This window comes from Leopardus geoffroyi, chromosome D4, assembly GCF_018350155.1.
Source record: "Leopardus geoffroyi isolate Oge1 chromosome D4, O.geoffroyi_Oge1_pat1.0, whole genome shotgun sequence".
Taxonomy (NCBI): domain Eukaryota; kingdom Metazoa; phylum Chordata; class Mammalia; order Carnivora; family Felidae; genus Leopardus; species Leopardus geoffroyi.
Window position 1 is genome coordinate 83,755,018 of NC_059342.1, and position 27,591 is coordinate 83,782,608.

A 27,591-nucleotide genomic window follows, 5' to 3' on the forward strand; every position below is an offset into this window, starting at 1 on the left:
TCTTCCATGCTTTTGAGTTTAATTTACAGGTCTTTGTTAGCAAGGTGAAAATACACATAGTGCAATTCTACCAAATGGTTAAGGCAGAGCTGCCAAAAATCTCTTTTAGGAAAGTGTGCATACACAAAATTGTCTTTGCATTCATTTCAAAGAGGCTCTTAGGGACTTCCATTATAGTGTAGCTTCCAACTGTTAAAATCTTGTGCTTCTCCCGTCAAACACTGAATTAGAGACTGATCTGGCTACTGAAGGTTTCACCTATGAGGATATTACTGACTTTGAGAGTTGATGTGTTTACTGTTATGCATATTACCATTTGTGACTTCTCTGATTATGTGATCCTGGACTTTGCAGTCGTTAAATTTCAAAGCCAGAGGGGGCTTGAGAAACACTAGTTCCGCAACCTAGAGGAACTGAGGTCCAGAAAATTAATTAGTGCATGTTTACATAAGTAACCTCTACGCTGTAGCTACCTCTGCATTTCATCTGGTTCAAAAAAATTTTTTTAACATTTATTTATTTTTGAGACAGGACAGACAGAGCACGAGCAGGGGAGGGGCAGAGAGAAAGGGAGACACAGAATAGGAAGCAGGCTCCAGGCTCTGAACTGTTAGTACAGAGACTGACGCAGGGCTCGAACTCTCAAGTTGTGAGATCATGACCTGAGCTGAAGTCGGATGCTTAGCCAACTGAGCTACCCAGGTGCCCCTCAACTAGTTTGACCTATGTAGAGGCACCTGGGTGGCTTAGTCGGTTGAGCATCTGACTCTTGATTTCAGCTTGGGTCATGACCCCAGGGTCATGGGATCGAGCCCCATGTTGGGGCTCCATGCTCAGTGCAGAGCCTGCTTGAGATTCTCTCTCTCTCCCTCTGCTCCTCCCCTGCTCACATGTGCATTCACTCACTCTCTCTGAAAAAAAGAGGGGGCGCATCTGGGTGGCTCATTTGGTTAAGCGTCTGACTTTGGCTCAGGTCATGATCTCACAGTTCATGAGTTCAAGCCCTGCGTCAGGCTCTGTGCTGACAGCTCAGAGCCTGGAGCTGCTTTAGATTCTGTGTCTCCCTCTCGCTCTACCCCTCCCCTGCTTGTGCTCTGTTTCTGTCTCTCTCTCAAAAATAAAAATAAACATTTAAAAAAACATATTAAAAAAATAAAATAAAAAAATTTTAATTATAAATAAATAAATAACCTATGTATCTACAACGCTCAATGGCTATTATTCTAGATCACGTGAATTTGCACACCAAGCTTTCTATTCTAGTAAACTAGTAACTCTTTGCAGAAATTGGGAATACTGTGGAATCATCTTTAGTGTTAACGTGTTCAAGGCAACTTTCTGAAATTTAAATATCAGAAATGAATATTAGATGGGCCTCAGAATTGCTATATAGTTTCACAGTGAAATCCTTAAAATATATATGTAAACTCTATGTGGACCAGCACTTTATCTGTCCTGATCACTGCAAGGGCCTATCCACGTAGGCTTATAAACTGAAAGTACTCAGGAATGTTTGCTGAATGAATGAAAGAAATTGGACAAGTATCTGAATTCTTTCCTTTTTCTAACACTTTTCTACCTTGGCTTTCAGAATACCATTCTCCAAGTTCTCCTCCTTTCTCCCAGACTACTAGTTTCTCAATCTCTTTTACAGAATATCTTTGGAACTCCTGGATGTTGACATATCTTCAGGGGTCGATCCCTGGACATCTTTTCCACCAATATCCTCTCTTTAAAGGACTCAATCTTCCATTTATATTGTGACAATTCCCCTAACGTGCATCTTTAACCAAAAACCTCCCTTGAGTTCCAGACTTTGACATCTAAACTGCCTTATATTTAACACTCTATCTGGCTTTCTAACAGTCATCTCAAACTTACCGAACGTAATTCTAGATTCTATTCCTGTGACCTATATCAACATGTTTCTTGGTAACATTCTCCATATTACTAACTGAAACCAATACCAATTAGTTGCTCAAGCCTAGAATCTAGGAGTCATTCCTTAATCCCTTTACTTTGTTCTATATTCCGTCGTCCAAATTATCAACAAATCCTATCAATTCTCCCTCCAAAACAGATCTCAAATTTACTCTCCATCTCTAGTACTACTGGCCCTAGTTTAAGCTACCATCATTTCTCACTTGGATGACCATTTGTCTACTATTGGCCTCCCTACAATCCATTTTCTAACCCATCCCCAGTGTGGTAGGGGGTGGGAAGGGTCTTTTAAAAATCTGCTCAACCCACTTCAGATGAGCACAAGTCCTACTTCGAGCGAGCCCTGCTTCTCTCTCTCCTTCTCTCTGCCCCTCATGGGATTCTCTATCTCTCTGTCCCCTCACTAACTTGTGTACTCTCTTGCTCTCTCAAAAATAAATAAATAAATGAATTAATTAATTAAATGCTCAAAAAACCTTTTAAAATAAAAATATTTAAAAACAATCTGCTCAAAATGCTCTAATTACTTCCTTTTGCACTTCAAGTAAATTCCATTGCCCTATATGATCAAGCCCTATCCTAATTCTCTGACCTGATCTAATAATTCTACCCTTCCTCTACTCACTATGCCATATACTGGAAATAATCCTTTCTCATTGTCAAGAGAGCAATTTATATCTAGGGAGAGGATTACAGATCCTAATATATTATAATATATCAATTCAACTGTTTAACATTCCTAAATCCCACAAGGCACTGAAGAATTGTGAGAAAAACCCACGTGTCATAAAGTACAGGTTGGCTATTAAAGGAAAAGGCTGAGCATTGTAAAAGATATGATGCATAAACTATGGTTTTAAGAATTGCCTGGAAGGGGGGCGCCTGGGTGGCGCAGTCGGTTAAGCGTCCGACTTCAGCCAGGTCACGATCTCGCGGTCTGTGAGTTCGAGCCCCGCGTCAGGCTCTGGGCTGATGGCTCAGAGCCTGGAGCCTGTTTCCGATTCTGTGTCTCCCTCTCTCTCTGCCCCTCCCCCGTTCATGCTCTGTCTCTCTCTGTCCCAAAAATAAATAAACGTTGAAAAAAAAAAAATTAAAAAAAAAAAAAAAAAAAAAAGAATTGCCTGGAAGGGGCTCAGTCAGTTAAGGGTCCAACTCTTCATTTTGGCTCAGGTCATGATCTCACAGTTGGGAGAGAGCCTTGTGTCCGGCTCCATGTTGGGCGTGGAGTCTGCTTAAGATTCTCTCTCTCCTTCTGCCCCTCCCCTGCTCACACACATGCTTGCGCATATTCTCTCTCAAAAAACTAAAAGTAAAAATTGCCTCAAAATATTAGCGAATGGCTTCCATAACTACTAACTGTATGCCTTTTCCATCTTGAGTAAGTAAAGAACTCTCAAAATTCAATGATAAGGATTAAAAAAAAACAAAAGTAAAAGACTTGGACACTACATCAAAGAGGACATGTGACTGGTAAATAAGTATATGAAAAAATGTTCAACGTCATTAGCCATTAGATAAATGAGATACCACTACATATTAGAATGGCTAAGTTTTTAAAATAATACCGAAAAAAAAAATTAGGGAGGGAGCCAAACCATAAGAGACTCTTAAAAACTGAGAATAAACTGAGGGTTGATGGGGGGTGGGAGGGAGGGGAAGGTGGGTGATGGACATTGAGGAGGGCACCTGTTGGGATGAGCAGTGGGTGTTGTATGGAAACCAATTTGACAATAAATTTCATATAAATAAATAAATAAGTAAGTAAATAAATAAATAAATAAAATAATAATACCAAGTCATGATAAAAATCTAGAGCAACCAGAACTCTGGCACCTTTCAAATGAGAATGTAAAACGATACAACCACTATGGAAAACAGGCAGGTTCTTATAAAGTTAATTTTTTTAAATGTCTGTTTATATTTGAGAGAGAGAGAGAGAGAGAGAGAGAGAGAGAGAGATGGAGACAGAATCTGAAGCAGGCTCCAGGCTCGAGCTCGACACGAGGCTCAAACTCATAGACCTCGAGATCATGACCTGAGCCGAAGTCGGACGCTTTAACTGACTGAGCCACTCAGGAGCCCTGGTTCTTATGAAGTTAAATATATACTTAACCATATGACCCCCTCAAGTCTACTTTTAGTAATTTATCACAGAAAAATTATAACTTAGGTTCACACTTAAAACTTGTACATGAATGTTTTTAGTACCTCTATTCATAATCACCCCAAAGTAGATACCCAAATGTCCTTTAAAAGGTGAATGGATCAACAACCGTACAATGGAATACTATTCAGTAAAAAAAGAATCAACTATTGATAGAGGTTAACAACTTGGATGAATCTCAAAGGCATTATACTGGTGAAAGAAGCCAGCTTTAAAAGGTTACATATTATACACTTCCACTGTCAGGAAGATAAAAAATTAGAGTAACCGAGAACAGACCAGACCAGACCGTGGTTGCTAGGAGGTCAGGAGTAAGGTGAGGGTATGACCACATAGGGATAGTAGCATGAGGGAGTTTAGGGGGTTAAACTGTTCTGTATCTTGATTGTAGTGGTAGTTTATACAAATCTATATTCAGAGACTGTACACCAACTCAAGACTCCTCAATTTTACTGCATGTTAATTTTAAAATAAAATTTAAAATTTAAAACGTAAACAACTAATACTAAATACTACCAAAACCGCTGTAATATTTTAGTCACTAATCATCAACTATTTCACCTAGATAGAAGTAAAACTACACGGACTACCTCAGTAAAAACATATACAGCTTTCCCTAGACAACTAAAAGAAACTCTTAGTCTTAACTAGTCAAAGAGTCTGGGTAAGATATTATTAGGACTCTATTTCTCCATTCATTAAAAAAATACAACAGACTCCATTTCTGTTTGGAACATTCCCACAGAGCACAGATGACCCTAGGCAGAGGGTATAACTGCTTAAAAGCATTTAACCAAACCCTTTCCCTCTAGAAGACCTGACAATTTGTAACAGGGTTAAGTAAGGCTATAGCATGCTCTCCCTAAATCCCAGCAGCAGTGGTGTCCAGGCTTCTAGCTTTGAGGCAGATCTGTGCTCCTTTCTAACAAAGTACTACATTAATCTCTTCAACATATCTGCAAAGGGAGGATTAAGAAGAATGTAAACAGGGCTCTCTTAGGCTCAACAGGGGTAGAGGAATCCATTCACAGACTAAAGCTCTCTCTAGGGCATCCCTTGCATCTAGAACCAACCAATTTTCCTGACCTATATGGGCCTTACTTATAACTCATCCCATACTCAGTCAGGTTGTTTTATATTGCTAGGCCTTTGGTCATGCTCCTCTTTCTGCCTGGGAGACCCTCCCTCCCTTTACTGGCCTTTACCTCCCTTTACTGGCCTGGCAAATGTCAACCAATCCCTCATGATGCCTTCCTGGTTGAAGTCTAACCTGATAGCCCAAACAGAAATGAGCACTCCTACCTCTGCAATAACCTCTGTACCCTCCAGGATTGCTATCATTGTTCCTCCAACACTTTGTTGCACTTACCTATTTATCTCTACTAGGCTATATGGTCCACAGAGCAGACAGAGATTCTTACTTTTTCTGCATCCCTAATGTATACCAAGCACAGAGCAAACACTAGTGAATGTCAGTTGAATGAATGAACAGTATAGCTTCCCTACTTGCAAATCAAAGTGCACAGTTTATAAGAACTCTAGATGACAAACTAGTGGGCCAGTTCAGACACCTTGTGCTAATGCTTAAAAGCTCAGTACTTAGCTCCCTAGGTCCCTGCCCAATTCTAAGGTCTTGGTTAAAGAGAGACCAATTAGCATGCTTTAAGTGAAACCATATGTTCTAGGAGAATGGAAAATGTAGTTGCCACATTTTCTTTTGCTTTACCAAAAGGAAATCTTCTGACCAGATTTAGCTTACTGGGCCCAGAACAGAGACATGTGCATTATTGGAGATTCTCATACTATTTGCCAAAAAGTGCTTTTATAACTACTTCCATGTGTAAAACAATGTTCAGAGTAAGTGGTAGAATCTCTCTATATTTATCACTAAGACCAAAAATCATGAAACTTAAACAATGCATAAGCACTCCTTCTCACACCACACACACACAATTTTACTAATGTAGCCATCAGAACCAAACAGTTCTGCTCCCTGAGGCACTGAATCAATATTTTCATAAAACTAGCACTCCTTCCCCCTACTCCTCAAGACTCCCTAGACATTCATCATTCTCTTACTTTGGGGTAAGACTAATGGTTGGTAGAAATAAAGAACAAAGAAACGGAATTATTTTTCAGCATATGACATATGGTGAACTTTCTATATTAAACCTATTCTATGGTGGGTAGTTTTTCTCTATTATCAGACTGGCAACCTCATGGCAAGTATTTTAGTGTACATGATTCCAAAAGGCAGGTAGGCATGAAACCAAAGATACTGGTATCTGCCTATTTAAAAGGAACCTAGAATCCTAAGCAATTAGCAAGTATCTCATGGCAAAGTTAAAAAACAAAACCCGGGGTGCCTGGGTGGCGCAGTCGGTTAAGCGTCCGACTTCAGCCAGGTCACGATCTCGCGGTCCGTGAGTTCGAGCCCCGCATCAGGCTCTGGGCTGATGGCTCAGAGCCTGGAGCCTGTTTCCGATTCTGTGTCTCCCTCTCTCTCTGCTCCTCCCCCGTTCATGCTCTGTCTCTCTCTGTCCCAAAAATAAATAAAAACGTTGAAAAAAAAAATTAAAAAATAAAAATAAAAAAAAAAAAACAAAAAACAAAAAAACAAAACCCATCAATGCATACGAGAGTGTGTGCATATACATACAGCCAAGACTTCCATGAGTAACACCTATTGGGTGCCAAACTTTTCACGTAACATACTCTTTCCACACTGACTCAAGTGCATGCATTTTGGGATTAAATGGCCACTGGGATGATATATTTTTTTTTAATGTCCAAAACACGCATTTGCTGTATAGAGTGATTATTTAATGAACTGTAATTGATATTTAATGTTACCCATAACTTATCCACTCCTTTGAAAAGCAAAGCTAGGTTGCTGTAGCCATTACTTTGAAAGAACATGCTGAAACCTCACAAAAGGAAAACATTTTTGCTAACAGTGAATAGGATGCAAACAGAGTAACAATGTTTAGAGTATTTCCACACTTTTGCCAATTGCAATCCAGGACTCTAATTTTACTATGTTAAGAAAAATATTTGAATATTCTATTTTGGAACCATACATTTGGAAGAGCAAAGATGTTTCAAGAAATATGTAGCTAGCTTATTAAAAAAAAAAAAAAAAAGCTAAAGAAATCCAGGGCCCCAAAGTGAAAACAAATCCTTCTGCCAGTTTTGAATAATGTTTTTGCAGCCAATGTTCCTCCTCTCCCTATAATTGTTAGTATCTGTTAAGAAACATTAACATTATTCCAAAAGAGGAGCTACAGTTCTAATTCACCTGTATTCCCAGGGTTTAGAACACAGTAAATGCTCAATGAATGTTGGCTACATAAGTTATAATTTTATACACAGAGATCAGAATAATGAGCCACTAATACAAGCTCTCAACCCCCAGAAGGCAGGGAGACTGAAGATTCCAAAGTTAAACAGTGCAGTGATTAGCATGCTAACAGTATTCTCAACTTTACCAGCTCATGGTAAAGCTTCTAAGAAGGAGCTATTAAGTATGGCCATAGCCACTGTCTTGGCATCTATTTATCTACTAAACACATAGAAGGAGATGACTAACTTGACTATCCTTTCTTTCCTGACCATTACTTAATCTGCTCACTTAGAGTCCATCCTCTCTTCTTTTTCTTCCAATCAACCAACTGTAAAAGACTCAGGGGGAAAAAAACCTGCAACTTTTGCAGAGACCCTCTCATTACTAATTATTTTTATTAGCTCAGGGATAGATTATTAACATAGCAACTGGTTGTAAAGGAGAAGGCTCAGCAGCTTGTCTCACTAGTTGTACGGCATTTTCAAGGCTAAATTTCCAAAGGGCCCCTCCCTAAACGTTGCTCATTGAATGGAGGCATGGGGGAGGTGAGGGGCAGGCTTTCCTACTTGGAATATTAAATAGTACCAGCTACAGGCTCACCAAGAATCCTCTCCTTCCTAATCTCCCTAAACTTGCCATTCTTTCAAAACTCATTCCAATTTCAAGGCATGTTAAGCATGCGCTGGGCGCTGTGACAGAGGTTCTCTTATTTAACTCCTATAGCAACCCTGTGAGATTGGTTATTACTATCCCCTGTTGCACCTACGAGGAAATTGAGGCTCACAGAGGTCAAGTGACTTGGCCAAGTGACAGAATCAGGCTGCTGACATTCTCTTTACCCAACACTGGGAAGGCTACATAGCAAAGCAACAGATGCAACCAAGTTTTTATGAGCCATTTGGGCAACAGGGAATGAGTTCTTACCACACAGACCAAGGGATCTGCTCAGAGGCCATGGAAGCTGCAGCAGGTTTTATTTTTGTTTTTGTTTTTGTTTTGTTTTAACACCTAAAAATCCTATAGGAATTCTTCCAGGCCCCAATGACAATTCACAGAGGCCCACCAGTCAGTTGACTCCTGACCTTCCATGCTTCCCATCCTAATTAATGCAAGGTCCTTGGATGACAGTGTGAGCATCAAGACCTTGTTAGAGTTAGCAATGACCTTTACATCTATCAGGCTTTTCAAAATATGTAAAACAGCTGTGCATCAGGAACGCCCCCAAATTCTCAACCTTGAAATAGGAGTAGATGCATTTTTCCTAATTATGGTGTTTTTTACCAAGTCTTTGGGAAAGGGCTTTTCACGTGGCTAAAAAATATTTGAGGAGTGGCTTGTTTTTCAATTGCTCAAAAAACCACTGAGGCATGCAGAGAGAAGATCCTTAAAAATGAATGGATTTCATTGGTTTAAAAGGAAATCCCAGTAGCAGGGGAGACAGGGAAAACAAAATGATCTGAAAAAATCTGGAGGGGAAGAGAGAATATTTGGTTTCCATACTTATGCCTCTAATATCCTTTTGTTCTCCCACCTCATTGTATTAAGGACGCTAAATCAAACATGATTGCAGTGATGTTTGTGTGTGAAAATGACAAAGGCAATGGGATAAAATCCCAACCTCATCTTGAACCCTGAAGACTTTTATGGCTTTTCCTTCCCTAGGCCCTCCCCCTTAAAGCACATTAAAGACCACATTGTTCAAAGGGTCATGGTAGGTTTCATACCCCATTTTAATACAATGTAAACGGTAACTGAACTTCTAAGTTTTGTTAGTAATATTTGTGTATCTCAGGAAAATGTCCATTAAAAGAATTGATCCCCTTGGTTTAAATTAAATATTAATGCAGAATTATAATGTATCAGAGAGGCAAAAACAATGATATCAAGGAGAGTCTATGATGATTAACCTAGATTTTCTTTTAATACATCATTTTTCCCAGAATAAGGGTAGAGGTGAGGGATGGGTTAAAAATATCCAGATGATCTTGTTAAGTGTCTATGTATTTTCTCAAGTCTCAAAACTGTCCAGGTGAATATGTCAGGTCTCAACTCAAGAAGCATAAAATTACACTTGGGGCTCATTTCAACTGCAGGTCTTTCTCTCCACCCTATTCCATAGTGTATCTGCAAGTCACATTATGGACCCTAAGTTGGTTTATGCATTTATTCCTGAAAGATTTCAAATGGGGAGAAGGATATTAGAGTCTCTTTATGATTCCATTTTCCACAGCTGTTACCATCAGTTGTCACCAATACTTTGGGGGCTTAGTGGAAGAGAGGCGGCAATGACTCCATTACTCTTTCCAACAGCCATAAAGAATTTGCATCATAAAAGCACCTACTGAACCACTGCCTTAGTCCTCTGAAAAAAGGATACAGTAAAACAGGAATGTTATAGGTGGGCTTAGGAAAGAAGAATTCAAAAGATGAAAATCTGGACTGGAGTAAAATTACAACATACTTGGTTGTGCTTTTAAAATCATAATTTCATTGGTGGAACTGCTCACTTTTCCAAGCTCAGGCATCTCTGTTCAATCAATACCCATATGATATTTGTAAAAGGTGGCATGATATCATGACTTCAATGCATTTTAAAATAAGACCTATGATTTTTGAAGATTTCTTGGCTATGAGTCTGGTTTAAATGATCTCAAAATAACACACTAAGAGCATCTGTTTAGTTCAGATGAAGTTTCAAGAGCCAATACCAGCTGCCAGGGGAGGGATTTCACACATGTGTTACTCAAATCCTAACCAAATTTTGTTTTTTTTCATTCCCTTAATGGTGCCTCCAACGCCAGTATGGTAAAGCAAACATTAGAATAAAAAAGAAAGAAGGAAGAAGGGGTGGGGGGGGGGGGGGAAAGAAAGAGAAAGAAAAAAGATTACTCAATGCACTGATGCATGTGACTAAGACCAAAATGATCACCCTCTCCAATTCAATACAGTATTAGCATGAGGACAAAAGCCGTTTAAAAATCAATTTGGAGTTATTTCTAGTGGGGACTGCCTGATCCTAGCAAGTTGAGGAATGAGAATATTCCCAACATTAAAAGGGCACTCTTTAAAGTATTTTCTCCTTTAAGAGCAATCTGATTTTCACAAGGAATTCATTTGGTGGCATTGTTTTGGTTTTAGGTGTCTGTCCTGCCAGGCAGGGGCCATGCACAAGGGCTGCATCTATCTTGAAGTGTGCACAATAGCCTCTCTTGCGGCTCACTCTCTGTTATTGATCCTTACAGATGCTCCAAGGCCCTTCCCCCACCTTTCTCCAAATCCCAACCCCCCATTCTGAAAGATAGCTTAAGAAATAAGACTTCCTGCCTAGCGACTGGCAGGGCTGAAAGACCAGATTGTATGACTCCACAGATCAGGCCTGCCACAGTGAAAGCTTGAATAGAGTTAACCCTCTGTGAACTAAAACAAAACATTTGTATGCCCAGCTGTGACAAAGGTTAATTTAAATGGACAAGGGCCCAATATCTAAAACCAGGCAACACTTTTTTACAGTAGCATTTTCACTGCACTCTTTTGTAAGTAGTATGATTTTGCTTTTTAAGCTTCCAAAGATCTCCTTCAGCTGGGATAATTCATTTTGCTTTGCTAGAGTTTTATATGGAAGACTCAGGTGGAAATTTTAAAATTCACTTCCTTGTTTTATAGAAGTCCTTGTTTTAGTACCATAAATTATTTTCTGTCATTGAACAGCCAAGAAAATCAAAGTTTCAATACTTAATTAAATTAGAACTGAGTGAGAACTTTCTCTTCAAATCTTTTTTCTCTTTCAGAATTTGTGGACTATATGACACTAAGAGATTCAAGCTGGCTGGAAAAATATCCAAATCCTCCAGAGCTATCCTTTCCAAACTTACGTAACCACAGCTCTGGCATCTCTGCCTATACTTAAACTCCTATTCCAATGGATCCACAGCAAATCTTACTTCTTAAATGACTCCTTTCTGGAAAAGCTAGTATACCCAGGTTAAAGGAATTTCTGTGAATATTGGGGGAAGAAGAGGAAGCTGTTCAAAATGAAAAATAATAGGTCTTGCATATAACTGATAATTTCAACAAATTTTGTTGTTTCCGCTAATATACATTAAAAACCAATAAAGGTAATAATTCTGGCATATATGGTGCTGGGAAAGAACGGAGAGGGAGTATTACTATAAAGAATAATGTTGTTTGGGAGGAAGTCGGTCCCACTTCCCCAGTTTGTCCATCTTCAGAGTGAGAATGAAACTGCAAAGCTGCCCGTGGCAGATGTTAGCCATGCTGCAAGGGGCTAGGAAGCTTTCCTAGGACTATCTATTTCATTAGTTAATATCCCAGAAATTTACCAACTACCTCAAATCTGAAACTCTTCTGGCTATAGCTCAACAGAGCTTGCCTACAAGAAACCAAACTTTTGGCAAACTCTTAGACTCTATAAACACAGCAAACAAACAGAGCAAATCTTTAATACCAAGAGTCAGTCATCTTCTAGCTTTTTTTTTAGCTGTGTATGAATTTTCTGGCCCAAATAATAAAGTTTTGGGGCACTGGGGTTTTTCACACAAGTAGGAGCCAATCTCTGAATACACAAATTGCAATACTTACTAGTTGCTATAATGAAACAGAGAGAAAGAGAGAGAGAGAGAGAGAGAGAGAGAGAGAGAGAGAGAGAATAATGAATTTACCCATTTCAAAAACACCCTACTTAAAAAGAAATTAGCAGTGGCTTAGTCTTATACCCCAAACCGTAAAGTATCTAAGTTCCCCCAAAGGAAATGAGGCTACCTTATCAACAGCCTCATGACCCCAATACTATCTATAATTAACAGTACTAAATAAGGCTTTCACAGATGGTGAACTGGATTAAGGAATTTAAAATATAAACAAATTCTGTCAAGAGGTAAGCAGAACAATTTTTTAAAATGTAAACTTTATGTAAGGATTGTGATGAAAAGTGAAGTTTACAATTTTTTTCAAGTCACTGTAAAATTTAAATCCAGTTTTTTTCTTTTTTTTTTCCCCCGCTCTCTTAAAATCATCAACCACAACAATTAATTTACTATATCTCTCCCTCGCTCTTCTACATTCCAAAACATTTATACCCAATTGCAATGTATATGAAAACTTATTGGCTGAATTTTTCCAAGACACAAAAAAGGACTGGACTGCCTCCCACCTCCCTCAAGGGTACTATTTGTTCTAAACCTTCAAAGAAAATTTCTAAACCTCAGATTTGGGCCCAAACTTAAACAGTCAATTCCCTTACCTTCCCATGTCTCCATTTCATGCTTCTCGGAGTCTGTTGAGAAGTTCTATCGCAGCCATGAAGAAACAGAGATTACGGGACAAGTCCAGCTTGATGACCACCCTTCCGACACTTGGCCAATTTCTCTCTCTTAGCTGGGACTACGACAGTCATCCTCACAGGTCAGTTTACAAGCCAGTCATGTGATTAGAAAGTTCAGGCGCTAAGGTCACAACGTGTATGGAGTTCGTTTATTACCAAAGGTTATCTAAGTGGAACTGATAGACTTATTTTCTTTAGTTAACAACACTGCCTAGCACGTCTCTCTGAAAAGTATTGTGGAACATTTAATAGGAAATACTCCTCTGGACTTCTTTAAACTGTGATCTTAAAATTAAAAGGCAGCCTTTTAGAAGACTTAGTTTTCATTTAATTTAAAAGGGTTCTAATATCTGGCATTTTTTCTCCTTTTTCTTTCAAGAGCTATTCTATACTATATTTTCCTATATTCTGGATTAGAAATTTTAGAAAGTTGAAATATTTGGCACAAGGAAAACACAAAACAAAAACTCCATGTTATGCATGTATTGGGTTGAAGGGGGAGGGTAAGACTGGGATTCCCTGCTTTTTGTCATTATAATAAACAATGACAAGGCAAATTCTTCTGAGAAAATTAAAACACGGAACTCTGATATCTGCAGGGTTCACTTTAATTCTGGCCCTTAATTTCCATGCTCTGGTTATACACATTCATGTCAACATGTGGAGAAAGAAAACTAGGTCTGCAAAATCCTTTTAGAATGCACAAAGGTTAGAAATATCATTCCCTGCCCCCAGCCCAAAGCTTAAATCTTTAAAGTAAGCTTCATTCCTTAAAACTCCTAAGATCTTAAGCAATCTTACGCTATGCCTCCCTGATGGTGAACCATACTAGTAACACACAGGGGAGTGTGTTTATGCATATACGCGCTCAAACCTTGCCACAGAGCCACAGAGGCTGGCAAATCTGAGCCATATGCTAATGACAGATGATGTCAAACATTCAGCTATCCATTGAGATGGCAGGAAACAAAAACAGAGCAAGCTCCTCAAAGAAGGTGGGATGATCTAAAGACAGACAGATTCCCAGTGATAAATGCTTTTTAACCATGCAAAATTGTTGCATCCTACGAAATCTCCCTTTCTCTTTAGCCTAGCCTTGGGAATAACTTAAGGCTGGGCACATTTTATAGCAGTGTTCCAGAAAAAAGAGGAGACCCTCCTGGGAGTGGGAGTGGAGTCTGTCACTTGGCAGCCATATAACAGAAGGGCAAATATTGCTACTACTGTTACTAAGAGGGCTTCTCCAACTAAAAGAGACCATTGGGGTTATCTTACAAAGTAGGGCCTAAAGAAAAAGTGACCAATGATTTAGAGAAGAAAAAGGTTATAATTTATCTGCCTAAAAATAAATGTTCTGCTATTACCACCACATACCTCACCCCAACAGAAATACATCAACCAGTTTCCCCACTCCCAGTCTTATAGGAAATTAATAGAGATTTTCTTCTCAGTCTCTGTGGAACTTAACGCAGCTCTCGTAATTTTAGTAAAGTGACTATAAAAAGAATGACGGGGGAAAGCTGAATAAGGGGAAAGTGAAGGGAACACTCCTTCAAAGGACAGCTCTCTGTCTCCCTGAAGGATACAGGTATATCTAAAACTCAGCCCCTGCATACAAGAGAGGGGTAGTAAGCATCTTTGCTTTCACTGCACCAACCTTTGAAGACACGACAAAATGGGAAGTTATCAGTCCGGCTCCCAGGATCAAGAGTGAAGCAGTGCCTTTGATTTTTAAGGGTGAGGCTTAGCAATAATCCTTAATATACTCATAAGCCCAGGAACAAATCTTTTTTTTTTTAACGTTTATTTATTTTTGAGACAGAGAGAGACAGAGCATGAGTGGGGGAGGGGCAGAGAGAGAGGGAGACTCAGAATCTGAAACAGGCTCCAGGCTCTGAGCTGTCAGCACAGAGCCCGACGCAGGGCTCGAACTCACGGACCATGAGATCATGACCTGAGCTGAAGTCGGGCGCCCAACCGACCGAGCCACCCAGGCGCCCCAGGAACAAATCTTTAACATAGTTTAAGAAGATGGGTTAATCTTAATCTTTGGATACAGAGTCATATTCTTCAACATCCTCAGTCCTATAGTGGTTTTTTTTTTTTAAGTCCTTTATAGGTTCTTTTAAAAAAATGTTTTTTTAATTGTTTTAATGTTTATTTATTTTTGAGAGAAAGAGACAGAGTACCAGCGGGGGGTGGGGGGGCAGGGAGAGATGGAGACACAGAATCTGAAGCAGGCTCCAAGCTCTGAGCTGTCAGCAGAGAGCGTGACACGGGGCTCAAACCCATGAGCCATGACATCATGACCAGAGCCGAAGTTGGATGCTCAACCGACTGAGCCACCCAGGTGCCCCTAAAGTCCTTTATAGGTTCTACAGGGAGGAAGGGGAAAAGAGAACATGAACATACATCTCATTTACCATGTGAATGCAAAAGACAAACTGTAAATCTTAATTAAGGGTCCCAGTTAGATTGTTACAAACCATTGTAAGTAAGAAAAATCATTTAAAGAGATTAAAAGGATCCCTAGAATTTATGAATGGGAAGGAGAAAAAAGAAAAGACATCAGCAACATTTTTATTAATACTAGCTTTGTAATATAGAAAAAAGTAGATGAACAAAATTCTACATCTAACCATTTACATACTACATATCTAAGAATTTAAAAGCCGAGTCTAAATTGTGAATGGCAGAACCTTAGTTAATCTTGCAAGAGATGGTTCCACTTTCATTTTATAAATGAGGAAACTGAGGCCCAATGAAAGGAAGAGGCAAGAGTCATCAGACCAACAAAGACCAGAACCAAGTATTTTAGTCCCTTATTTCTTCCATTATGCCACAGATCTTGAATAAAAGAAACAAACCCTCTCGGATGTTACTATTCAACATTATTTCCTATCTGTTTATTCAAATGGCAGCTTTCAAAGAAGACTGTAGATCTGAAGCTAAAGAGAGGTATCAAGATGTAATACTTGGTCCTTCAAGTAAAACAAAGAGAGCAATTCTAGTGGCCAATCACTGGAGTTATTTCAGCCTTATCTTTAATAACTTTCAATGAAAGTCTGATGTAGAGTGAAAGCCATATGACCACTGTGATGGAGGAGGACTAGTTAGAAAACCTCTATCCATTTCAGAAAATAAGTATGCAGAAAATATTTTAAATTCCTTTTTAACCTTGCAAACAACAAAAAACTAGAGCCCAAGGTCTCAGGTTGTCATCTGTCAGATCTTTTGATACAAACATTCCCTATGGCAAAGGAAAGAGTTGAATTCAACTGAACAGGAATAATGAAACACAGCCAGGTGAAATCCATACTATCTAAGACTAACGAGCAAACCTCCTGAATATAGAACAAGAACAACAAAGAACATACTTAGATATGATTTCCAGTTTTGCCTTTTCTCCTGGAGTGGAGAGGGGAATTCATAGTTCAGGAAACAAGAAACAAACAAAAAACACCCCTCAAAGATGGAAACTAAAAATATTCTAGAAATGGGTTTTTCATTCAATTCTACAAACATTCATTGAGTATCTCCTATAAGCTAGGCACCAGGCTGCCTGAGATGACTCAAATTAATATTATGTGATCCTTGCCCTAGAGGTACTCACCACCTGCTGACTTCTCCAGCTTCATTTTCTACCACTCCACACTAACCTACTTGTAGTACAAATATTAAACAGATAACCAACAATAGGATGTTATGAGTAGTGTAACAGGTGGGTACTAAATGTTAAGGAAACAAAAAGAATGGATAATTCATTAGATTGGAGCCTGATGCCACAGAGAGGGTCTTACATTTGAGCTGAACCTTGTAGTTCTGTAAGCAGACAGATAGGAAAGATATTTCAGAACTTGAAGGAACGGGTAGAGCCAGGTAGATCCCAAAAGACTTTTTAATGCCTTTGCTATAAAGTCAGGAATGAGGGGTACCTGGGTGGCTCAGCTGGTTGAGTGTCCAACTCTTTATTTCAGCTCAGGTCATGATTTCCAGGGTTGTGGGATCGAGCCCCACATCAGGCTCTGTGCTGATGGTGTGGAGTCTGCTTGGGATTCTTGCTCTCTCCTCTGTCCCTCCCCCACTTTCTCTCTCTCTCAAAATAAATAAACTTAAAAAGAAAGTAAACAAACAAAAAGCCAGAATGAAATCTGTATGCAGAAGAGTAACGTAACTGGCTTAAGGAAGAAAAGACTATAGGGTGTGATTTTAAAATTGCCTTATATAGGGGCGCCTGGGTGGCTCAGTCGGTTGAGTGTCCGACTTCGGCTCAGGTCATGATCTCGCAGTCTGTGAGTTCAAGCCCGCGTCGGGCTCTGTGCTCACGGCTCAGAGCCTGGATCCTGCTTCGGATTCTGTGTCTCCCTCTCTCTCTGCCCCTCCCCTGCTCATGCTCTCTCTCTCTCTCTCTGTCAAAAATAAATAAAAATTAAAAGAAAAAAAATTTTTTTAATTGCCTTATATATAACAACCCAATGCAATGTATGTACCTTATTTGGATCCTAATTTGCAAAAATCAACTAAGGAAAGACATTTTTGAAACAAGGCAATTTAAATATGGGTATGGTATTTAATTGGATCAGTTTCCCACCAACAAACTGAAGAATCTGGAACGAGTAAGCCATTCCTCCATTTAAAAAAAAATCTCCTTAATTCTCCAGGCAAGACTCTGTGTGTAAAATTTTTTGATTTATTTTTAAATGCTTTATTTTTGAGAAAGCATGAGCAGGGGAAGGGTGGGGCGGTGGGGACAGAGAATCCAAAGCAGGCTCTGTATTGACAACTGTGAGCCCAATGTGGGGCTCAAACTCATGAACTGTGAGATCATGACCTGGGCTAAATTCAGACGCTCAACCAACTGAGCCATCCAGATGCCCCTGTATGTAAAATTTTAAAGTATCACAATTAAAAACAGATTATAGTATGAGACTTACTCATCCTATATTGCGCCCCTGCCTGTTTATCTTCTTCACAATTAAGACCCAGGCCAGACCAGAGATTAATGGAAATAAGTACTGTGGCTCTGAATATTACAACAGCTCAAACTATTATTGAGCCACATGTGTAAATGAAAGAAAAAAAATATTTAAGTAGTAAAAATAAGATTTAGGGACAAAGCAAATGGACAGAGAACCTTTCTCCTTTGGTGCCCCTAAAAAGGAAAAGTACTTGAAGCCCAATAGTTTTCAGACTCTGGTTTCAGCCCTGACTTTTTGAAGTTGCTTCATTTTCCATCATCCATCCATCCATCTGCCTAACCCAGAGTGGGGGTGGGGGGATCAGATAATACAAGAGGTTTCTGCCAATAAGTAATTAAGTTATATGTAAGTGAGGAATCTGGGCAAAGGCCTGTAAAATACCCCGCCCCCCACCCCCAAGCCACCAATAACTGTAGCATAATGTCACTGTGCCCATCAATGGCTTCCAGGCACTGCAGAATAAAGGTCCACATCCTTTACTAATCCAACCCCTGCTGATTTCTCTAGCTTCATCTATCACCACTCTGTAAGCATCCATCACCAACTATACTGAATCACTTGTAGTGCAAGTATGCTAAACTATTCCATTTGCCTGGAACAACTCTTCTCACTACTTCCTTATTGTTTCCACTACCACTTACTCATCTTTCTGGAATCAATTTAAGTATCACCTCCACTGTGAGGTATTCTAAGACTCCATCCTCTCAGCCCTCAAATCAGACAGAGTCAAATCACACCCTTCTTCCATACTGCCTGGGATTCCTAAAATATTCCATGACAGTACATATCATTTAGTATTTTTATTTTACCATTCTATCTTCCTTATTAATCTGAATACACCCCCAAAGAGTCAAGCCTTGGTAAGCCCAGGGTCCAGCCCTGGGTTTAGCATATAGTAGGCATTCATAATATGCTAAGGCAATCGGAAGGTTCTTGGTGTATGTTTTTTGTGAGGTGGGTATGTGCAGTTCTCTTATTGAATTTAATGGTGTGTTAATTTCCGTATTTTCTAACTCTTTCACCTTACTTCATAGGAAGCTTTTCCCCCTGGATGAACTCCACTTCAGAGTCCTTTATGTGTCAGGACTTTTGTTTTATATGACTTGTAACCTTCCAATAAATGAAGGTTCAGCACTGGTTGTATAAGATTTCTAACCAATATGTCCTATTTGCAGAGTTCCTATATTAGTGTGGAGTCACATGTTGCTAGTGATCTTTTGATTAACATATATATCTCCCACTAGATTCCAAGCTATATGAAGGCAGGGAACTGTGCCCCTTATTCTTGTTCACCAATGTATCCCCAGTACCTGACAAAAAACAGGTGCTTAATGAAGATTTGTTGACTAGAGGAGGGAAGAAAGGAAAATGGTTGCTTCAGAGCACAGGAACACGGAAGAGGATGAGAAAATCTTTCAAGAATACCAATACTCACAAAAAGGTTACAGTAGGCCATTCCTGCAAAGCCAAAACCAGTTCACTCAGCCTCAATTCCAATCCAATAAATCCTACCCATACACAGAGCTCTCCTCTAATTGAGGGATTGGGTGTAATAAATCTGAAAACCAACAGGACCGGTTGTAAACCAGCCAAGTGGCAATTCTACCTGCAACCAACCCTGTCCTTTCTGCTCTACTAGAGATTGAACCTGACTAAGGATAGGCACAACAAAAAGAGAAGGCAACAGGGGCTTACTAATCTTGCTTTGGGGTAGAACCTGGCTTCAGATCACAAAGAGATTGATTTTTATCAAAATATAACACACATAATCCCAACCTGAGTCAACTACACATAGCAACTGAGCCCTATCCTGGGTCCTGGAGTCTTGGATTACTCTCCTGAGACTTACATCTTGATATCCAGCTGCCTCTTGGGCATTTCCACCTAGTAATCGTAAGCATCTCGGACATGTCCAAACATGTCCTCTCTTTAAAACCTGTTCCTCTTTCTGGGCTCCTTGTTTCAGGGCATAGCCTCAACTCCCAAGTCAAAAAGACTCTTTCCTTGACTCCTTTCTTCCCTTTGACCTCACCCACATTCAACCTGTCACCGTTCCTGTTTTTTCAATCCCCTCAAAAAGCTGCCAAAGCGGCCACTCTCTATCCAAAGATGGGGCAATCTGAGTATTCTTTTTAAAAAAATTACAATTAACTGGAATACAAATGCTTAAATCCATAAATTATTCAGGATTCTAAGCAAATTTTGTCACCATTGAACAATGCTAGAGAACCAACACAGCATTTTGAAAACGTTTACATAAAGGGAAAGAATCGTGTATTTATCCTGCCTTTCCTAAGTGAAATATACCACAGGATAATAAACAGCAATGGATAATTTTCTCTTCATAGAAGCATTCCAACAAATATATGAACAGAAAATACTGGAATTAGAATATTACTCTGAAATAATGGATCCTAGATATTGACCATCAACAGCTAAAATAAGAGAATAAGACAGTAATATATCTTCTGGTGTAAGAACTCAACACGCCCATAAAATAGTCTTGTCAAAAAAGTTGAATCTGAAGATGATCAAGCCTCTAGATCCAACAACTAAAATAAAAAAAGAACTAAAGAGGAACACATTCATCTACAGCACAAAAATGCAATTAGCAAACTCTGGGTTGTGGTAACTCATCAAGACAAATTACTCAATCTCTTAAACTAATTAGAAGGAAAAAAAAGATGGAGAAATCTGTAGATAAAAAATATCTTGTAGAGGTGTATACCAGAATATTAATGGACGAAATCACATGGTACAAAAATTACATGACTCAAAATAATATGGAAGGGGAGAAAGTGGGTGGGGGTACGCATGGGACAGAATTAGAGACTGGATGATAGTTACTGAGGCTGGGTACATGGGTTCATTACAATACTTTATTTAAAGATTTTCTTTTTAATGTTTATTTATTTTTGAGACAGAGAGAGAGACAGAGTGTGAGCGGGCAAAGGGCAGAGAGAGGGAGACATAGAATCTGAAGCAGGCTCCAGGCTCTGAGCTGTCAGCACAGAGCCCGATGTGGGGTTCAAAACCCACGAACCGTGAGATCATGACCCGAGCTGAAGTCGGATGCTTAACTGACTGAGCCACCCAGGCGCTCCTTAAAGGTGTTGTTTTTTTTTTAAGTTTATTTATTTATTGAGAGAGAGAGCGCGTGTGCGCCTGCCGAGTAGGGGAGGGGAAGAGAGCAAGGGAGATAGGGAATCCCAAACAGGCTCTGACAGTCAGCGCAGAGTCTGACTTGGGGCTCAAAATCATGAGCCACAAAATCATGACCTAAGCCAAAATCAAGAGTCGGCTGTTTAACCGACTGAGTCACCCAGGCACCCCTCATATTATTTTATGTATTTCCTATGTATGTATACATCTAATAATATAAAGTGAAACAAATATTTCTAAATCCATATATATTTTTTCATCTCTATTGTACTATTCTTGACCACCATTATCTCTCATCTGGTTTATTTCAAGAGCTTCATTATAGGTGTGTCTTGTTAGTTCCTGTTTTTTTTCTACATCTCTTTTCTCCATCCCTGCCTCATCACACCCATTCCCTCCCAATCCATTCTCTACTCTGGCTGCTTTCTAGATCTCAAATAAAACCTTGAAAACCTGTCACTGCTTTCAGAATAAAGCACCTTCCCAAGCTTACAAGGACCTTCATGATCAAGCTCCTCATCAACCTCTCCATTCCCTCTTCTCATATTCCCAATACTCTCAACAAACAGTGCTATTTGCAGCTTCTGCAATATGCCTTTGCATATGTTGTTGCTTCTGCCTGGCTAGTTTCTATGAATTATTTAATTCTCAGCTAATTCTGACATTATAGTCTTCTCCAATTCTTCCTTGCCCCAAAGGTTCCAATCCTATTAATTTCTACAATTTCATCTTTTTGTATGCCTGCCTATCCATGGATCTATGAGTATTACAAGAACAGGGACAAGATCTGATTCATGTCTCTATTCCTGGTACCTATCACAGAAACTTGCACAAAATGGGTACTTGATTCACGTTTGATGAATTGGGTGGGGGAGGGAGAAGCCTAAGCTTCCCCAAGAATCTATAATTCTACTGAAACAGCTAATTAAAATAAAAATCAGACTGAAATTACATGCTTTGGAGTTAGACAAAATTAAATACGAAGGATACAACTTATAACAGTTTTGGTAAATTTGGGCAGGGCACTGTCAATTCTCTGAGCTCAGTTTCCATACCCATTAAGAGTTACTCCACAGGGTTACCGATTACATAAGTACACAGATCAAAATAACTAAAAATATCTTTAACAACACAACACAATGCTCACAACACTATGCTCACATGTCACTGAAAGGATTTAGAAACCCCAGGACCATTAGGTTTGTGCCCTCACTTTCCCACTGGAAGCCTATCTAATTCCAAAGGCTTTGGGCATCTTTACTATCAATAGGGTCAACCTATCACTGCTTGGCAAGTTGAGGAAAGGGGCATCACCTCCCTAATATTTTCCTATTACCTGCTGCATCTCTGTGTATATTCACTCATCTTCCTCTCTGATGAATGCTGAATTATGATCTAATCCAGGGCTTGGGAACTCAGGTTTTTGCCAACTTGACCTTTAAACATGTTGAGTAAAGGGGAACAGATATATGGGATACATACTGCAGCACAAGGGACAATACTTTCTATGCTGCTCTAGGACATCCTAAAGCTGGAACTCAACCCCCATTCTCTCACATACAGGACTATTTTTTTAATAGGAAAACAGAATAAAAAATGTACGCAAGCAAATCCTAGGGTTAAATCAAGATTCAAATTTTGGATCTGCTTTTACTAGCTTTGTGACAAGGTAAATTACCTAACTTTGGTCTCAATTTCCTCATCTATAAAGTAAGTTAACAGTACCTACTCCACAGAGTCTCTGAGAACTAAAAGAGATAATCTTGATGTGTCTGGCTGGTCAGTTGGTGGAGCATAAAACTTTTCTTGGGGTTGTAAGTTTAAGCCGCATGTTGGGTGTGAAGACTGCTTAGAAATAAAATCTTTAAAAGAGATATATGAAAAATGTTTTAACACTATGGCTGCCATACAGTAAATTTTCAATAAATTTCTAGTTAATATTATTTAGGACAATGTTTCTTTTCTTATTATAAAGTAACATATGTTCATAAGAGAAAAAAAATAAAAAAAGAAAGCAAGGGCACATGGTTGGCTCAAGTTGGTAGAACATGTGACTCTCTATGTGGGGGTTGTTGAGTTCAAGCCCCACGTTGGGCATAGAGCTTACTTTACAAAAACGAAACAAAACAAAAACCCAGAAAACAAAAAAATATAAAGGCAACAAACCACTCTGAATCTCACTACCTAGACAGAACCACAAGAAACAGTAATTGTATTTTGGTGTACTTCCTGATATCTTTTGTGTTTCTGCATACACGTACTTTTCATTGTTATTTTTTTTACAAAATTCAAATATATTACATATAGTTTTTTTTCCACTCAGCATATTATAGTCTCAGATGTTATTAAATACTTAAAGATTTAAAGATTATATAATCTTAAATATAATATATATGTATTTATAATATACTTAATTATTATTTGTAAAGATTATATTTAACAGCAGCAAAGTTTTCCATTAATGGGTGTTGCATATTTTAAATACTTAAAAAAAAAATTTTTTTTAATGTTTGTTTATTTTTGAGAGTGAGAAAGAGCACACGTGAGCAGGGAAAGGGCCAGAAGAGGGACAAAGTAGGCTCCACACTGACAGTAGAGAGCCTGATGTGGGGCTTGAACTCATGAAGAACAAGATCATGACTTGAGCTGTAGTTGGGTACTTAACTAAGCCACCCAGGCCCCCCCCTAAACAGTTTTTTGCTGGACAGTTGAGCTGCTTCATATTTTTCAATATTTTAAAAACATCTATAACAAAAAAAACTTTACACATTAATCTTTGACTCATATAAGTTTCTTAGGACATATCTGACAGAAGAGGATTACCTACGTGAACCTATTATATTGGTATTGCCAAAATATTTACCAGAAAAAGTATACCAAAAGTAGGTGAGTGTCCATCCATATCATATGCTGGGCTATTCCTCACTAAACTACTCTGTGGAGGCCATGTGGTAGCATCTTGAGCATATGGTTACCGTGACTGATGGTGGCGGCTGGTTTAGGATACTGACCATTCTGTGGGAGAGTGAGAGGTAAGTAATTCATAAGCAAGCTAAAGAGTTGAAAACAAAACCTTGCCACTTTGTGGGGTTATGGTGGGGACGTTGCTTTATTTTTTAAGTTTATTTACTTATTTTGAGAGAGAAAGAGTTTGTTTATTTTCAGAGAGAGAACATGCATGTAAGCAGGGTAGAGGCAGAGAGAGAGAGAGAGAGAGAGAGAGAGAGAGAGAGAGAGAGAGAGAAAGAGAGAGGGAAGGAGGGAGGGAGAGGATCCCAAGCAGGTGCCACTCTGTCAGCGCAGAGCCTGATGTAAGGCTCGATCTCATGAATGGTGAGATCATGACCTGAGCTGAAAGAGTCAGGAGCTTAATTGATCCACCCAGGTGCCCCACGAAGATTACTTTAACTGGACATTTCACAGAGACCAATAGCAAGTTGGGGGGAGAGGTGCTGTTGACCCCAAACAACTTGCCTTTTCTGAATTTCAGGTTAGAGTGCTACTTGGGGTCCCACCAGGAAGTGTCTCCCTCCTGCCCCATTCAGTTGTTTAGCATTCATTCAAAGTTACTTCAGGAAGAAAGAGGCAGTTAAGTGGGCTTTTTTTTTTTTTTTTTAATTTACATCCAAATTTGTTAGCATATAGTGAAATGATGATTTGAAGAGTGGATTCCTTAATGCCCCTTACCCATTTAGCCCATTCCCCCTCCCACAAGGTAAGTGGGCTTTGAAGTTAAACATGTTCAAGGTTCCACAGTAAGAGACAGAAAATTTCCTTCATCTCCCTAATGCTCATTTCCCCTAACAAAGAAAAAAAAAAATTGGAATCAGGCCATTTTGGTTGAGAATGTAAAAATATCTATCACATTATTAAGTACCTATCACAGGCCCAGCAACAGCTATTATTTTCCTTATTCTCAAGCATAGTGGGTCAGGTTCTTCATAGGCATCTTTGTCCTCATGCCCATTTGTGACACAGAATGCTGGCTCAGATTTAAGTGTAGGAGAGGTACCACACAGTACCCATTTAAGACCACTCTCTCATGCAATGGTTGTTGTGAGGGTATCAGGGGAGGGGGAAGTGGGGAGACAGATATAATTTAAAAGGAAACAAGTATTGGGGCACCTGGTTGGCTCAGTTGGTTGAGCATCTGACTTTAGCTCAGGTCGTGATCTTGCAGTTCGTGAGTTTCAGCCCGGCACTGGGCTCTCTGCTGTCACTGCAGAGCCTACTTTGGATCCTTTGTCCCCCTCTCTCTCTGTACCTCCCTTGCTCGTGCTCTCTCTCAAAAATAAAATAAAAAACTTAAAAAAAAAAAAAAAAGGAAACAAGTATTAGTTAAATACAAAGTTTTAGTTATACAATGGGAAGCCTGGGTGGCTTAGTCAGTTAAGCATCCGACTTCGGCTCAGGTGATGATCTCGTGGTTCATGAATCCAAGCCCCACATCCGGCTCTGTGCTGACTGCTCAGAGCCTGGAGCCTGCTTCAGATTCTGTGTCTCCGTCTCTCTCTGCCTCTCCCATGCTCAAGTTCTATCTTTCTCTCTCTCTCTCAAAAATAAATAAACATTAAAAAAATTAAAAACAAAACACAAAAAATAAAATTTTGGTTATACAAGGTGAATAAATCCTAGAGATCTACTGTATAGCATAGTGCCTATAGTTAACAAAACTATATTGCATACCTAAAAATTTGCTAACAGGGTAAGTCTTATATTAGGTATTCTTATCACAAATACAAATACTAATACTAAGAAGGCAGGAGGAAATTTGTGGAGGTGATGGATATGTTTATGGCATAGACTGTGGTGGTGGTTTCCCAGATGCATGTTTATCTCTAAACTCATAATAAATATGTACAGCTTTCTGTATGTCAATCATACCTCAATAAAGTGATTCCCAAAAAAAGACCATACTCCTTTCTTTGTTCCACCACTAGAGAAAATAACATTATTGTTAATGAAAAAAAGATCAGTTTGATCCCTTTTATGAAAATTTAAGTGTATTTAAAAGTACATAAAAGTTGCAAATGGACTTCTGCGTCTGGCCACAACAGAGTAAGGGGACCAGATTTGACCTCCTGACTGGTAAACTATCAAACAAAGTATATATAATATACTGGACAAAGTATATAAAATAATGATCTTCAAGTATTGGGCTTCAGGTGGCAAAGGACAGTGAGGCCTGAGAGGGAAAACAAAGAGAAGTCCTGTGAATGTTCCACCTAACTGTTTACAGAGTTTCTAGGCTGGAACACATGAAGGGAGAGCCCGTGGACAGCCCAGCAAATCTCCCCAAGGTGAGGATTCAGAGCTGGGAGTCTGGAAGGCCAGAGCAGCTGGAGTTAACAGGGCAGAGGGCTGGAAGAGAAAAGGCTACATAGAGAGAACACAACTGAGATCTGCAGTTCTCTGGAGTCTTCAGCTAAGGACAAATGAGTGTATGTGTGTGAGGAAAGTACACATGGCTAGAAGAGCCACCCAAGAGGAGTAGAGGAAATTATTTGGGGGCGTTCACACAAGGCCAGGAGGAACAGTTCTTGTTCTCACTAGCTAGAGTGGAAAACTTACAGAGTTTGTTTCCTGAAGATCCTGGTTAGTATTCATATATCCCTGACACCTTGCCCTCAGGTAGTCACCTAAAAGCACTGGCTGGTTTCTAGGATTAGCTACTTGTCATGATTCAATCCATAAAAGTTAGAATGTAAGACAGGTGGTGATGACTAGTTTATGGGAAGAGAGATGGATAAAGTCAGCAGAAGCTAGAGAGGCAAGTCCAACAGGTTCAGAAAATAGATCCTAAAAATAAACTGTGCCCCAGGCTCATCTTGACATAGACAAAATCTACCACTAAAAGCATAAGTCCTCTTTGTAAATTAGCTTAGGACAAAAGTGGCTGTGAAGATAACAACATCTTCACCCCTCTTGCATGACCTGGTCAGCACACTGAAATTCTCATTTTTTCTTGGATGCTTTTCAAGCCTCTACAACTCTGCCCATAACAGACCTCCCCATTCACCATATCTTCTTTGCAAGAGACACTCAAAGGCATTAAGGGAATCCTTTTGAGCTTATTCCTAGAAAACCGCTCTTCACAATCTTACTTGCCCTTTTGGTCCTAATGTAATTATGGGTTTAAAGTCTGGTATTGCCTTTTTATTGGTTTTTACTCAGTCCTGGTGAAGTTCACTTTTCACAAAAATAAGATACTTGGATTCCACTGAACATCTATGATTAGATAAAGTTCATACAAAGTTGGAGAGCTTAGGTCCCCCATCATGTAACACAGAATTCTCACATGAATTCAGCATAAAAAGAATTGCTAAACTTCCAGGGTAAGATACTACATTGAATGCAATGTCATTTTAATGATTAAAAAGAGAAATTAAACAAAAAGAAATGGGTTGAGTGCTTTTTACAGTAAGTGCTTCACTACAAGAGTCACAATGATTTGCAAATTAGCACTCACCAAAATGATACTGTCAGGACAGATCTCTGAGAGGGAGTTGGGGCAGGTATATAGCTGGGGTTCTGGAGTGGGAACCAGGTGTAGAACAGGAAGTGAAATCCTGGTCTGTTAAAAAACCATCCACTTCTTTAAAATTCTAGATTTATGTATAAAGTGAATTCTATAGAGGCCAGACACTGGAACCTGTAAAAG

At 39.2% G+C, this 27,591-nt stretch overlaps 1 protein-coding gene across 4 annotated transcripts in view; it reads right to left on the minus strand.

Moving 5' to 3' along the window:
• The window catches only part of NR6A1 (nuclear receptor subfamily 6 group A member 1), a 232,347-nt gene that overhangs the window by 60,445 nt on the left and 144,311 nt on the right, over positions 1-27,591 (minus strand). The window contains exon 1 of one of the 4 annotated variants that reach the window (XM_045469160.1): positions 12,709-13,050. The exons of the other annotated variants lie outside the window; for them this stretch is intronic. Coding sequence (XP_045325116.1) covers positions 12,709-12,724 — 16 coding nt within the window. The 5' untranslated portion in view covers positions 12,725-13,050. Of the gene's footprint in view, positions 1-12,708; positions 13,051-27,591 lie in introns of those variants that run through there. 4 annotated transcript variants of the gene reach the window in all.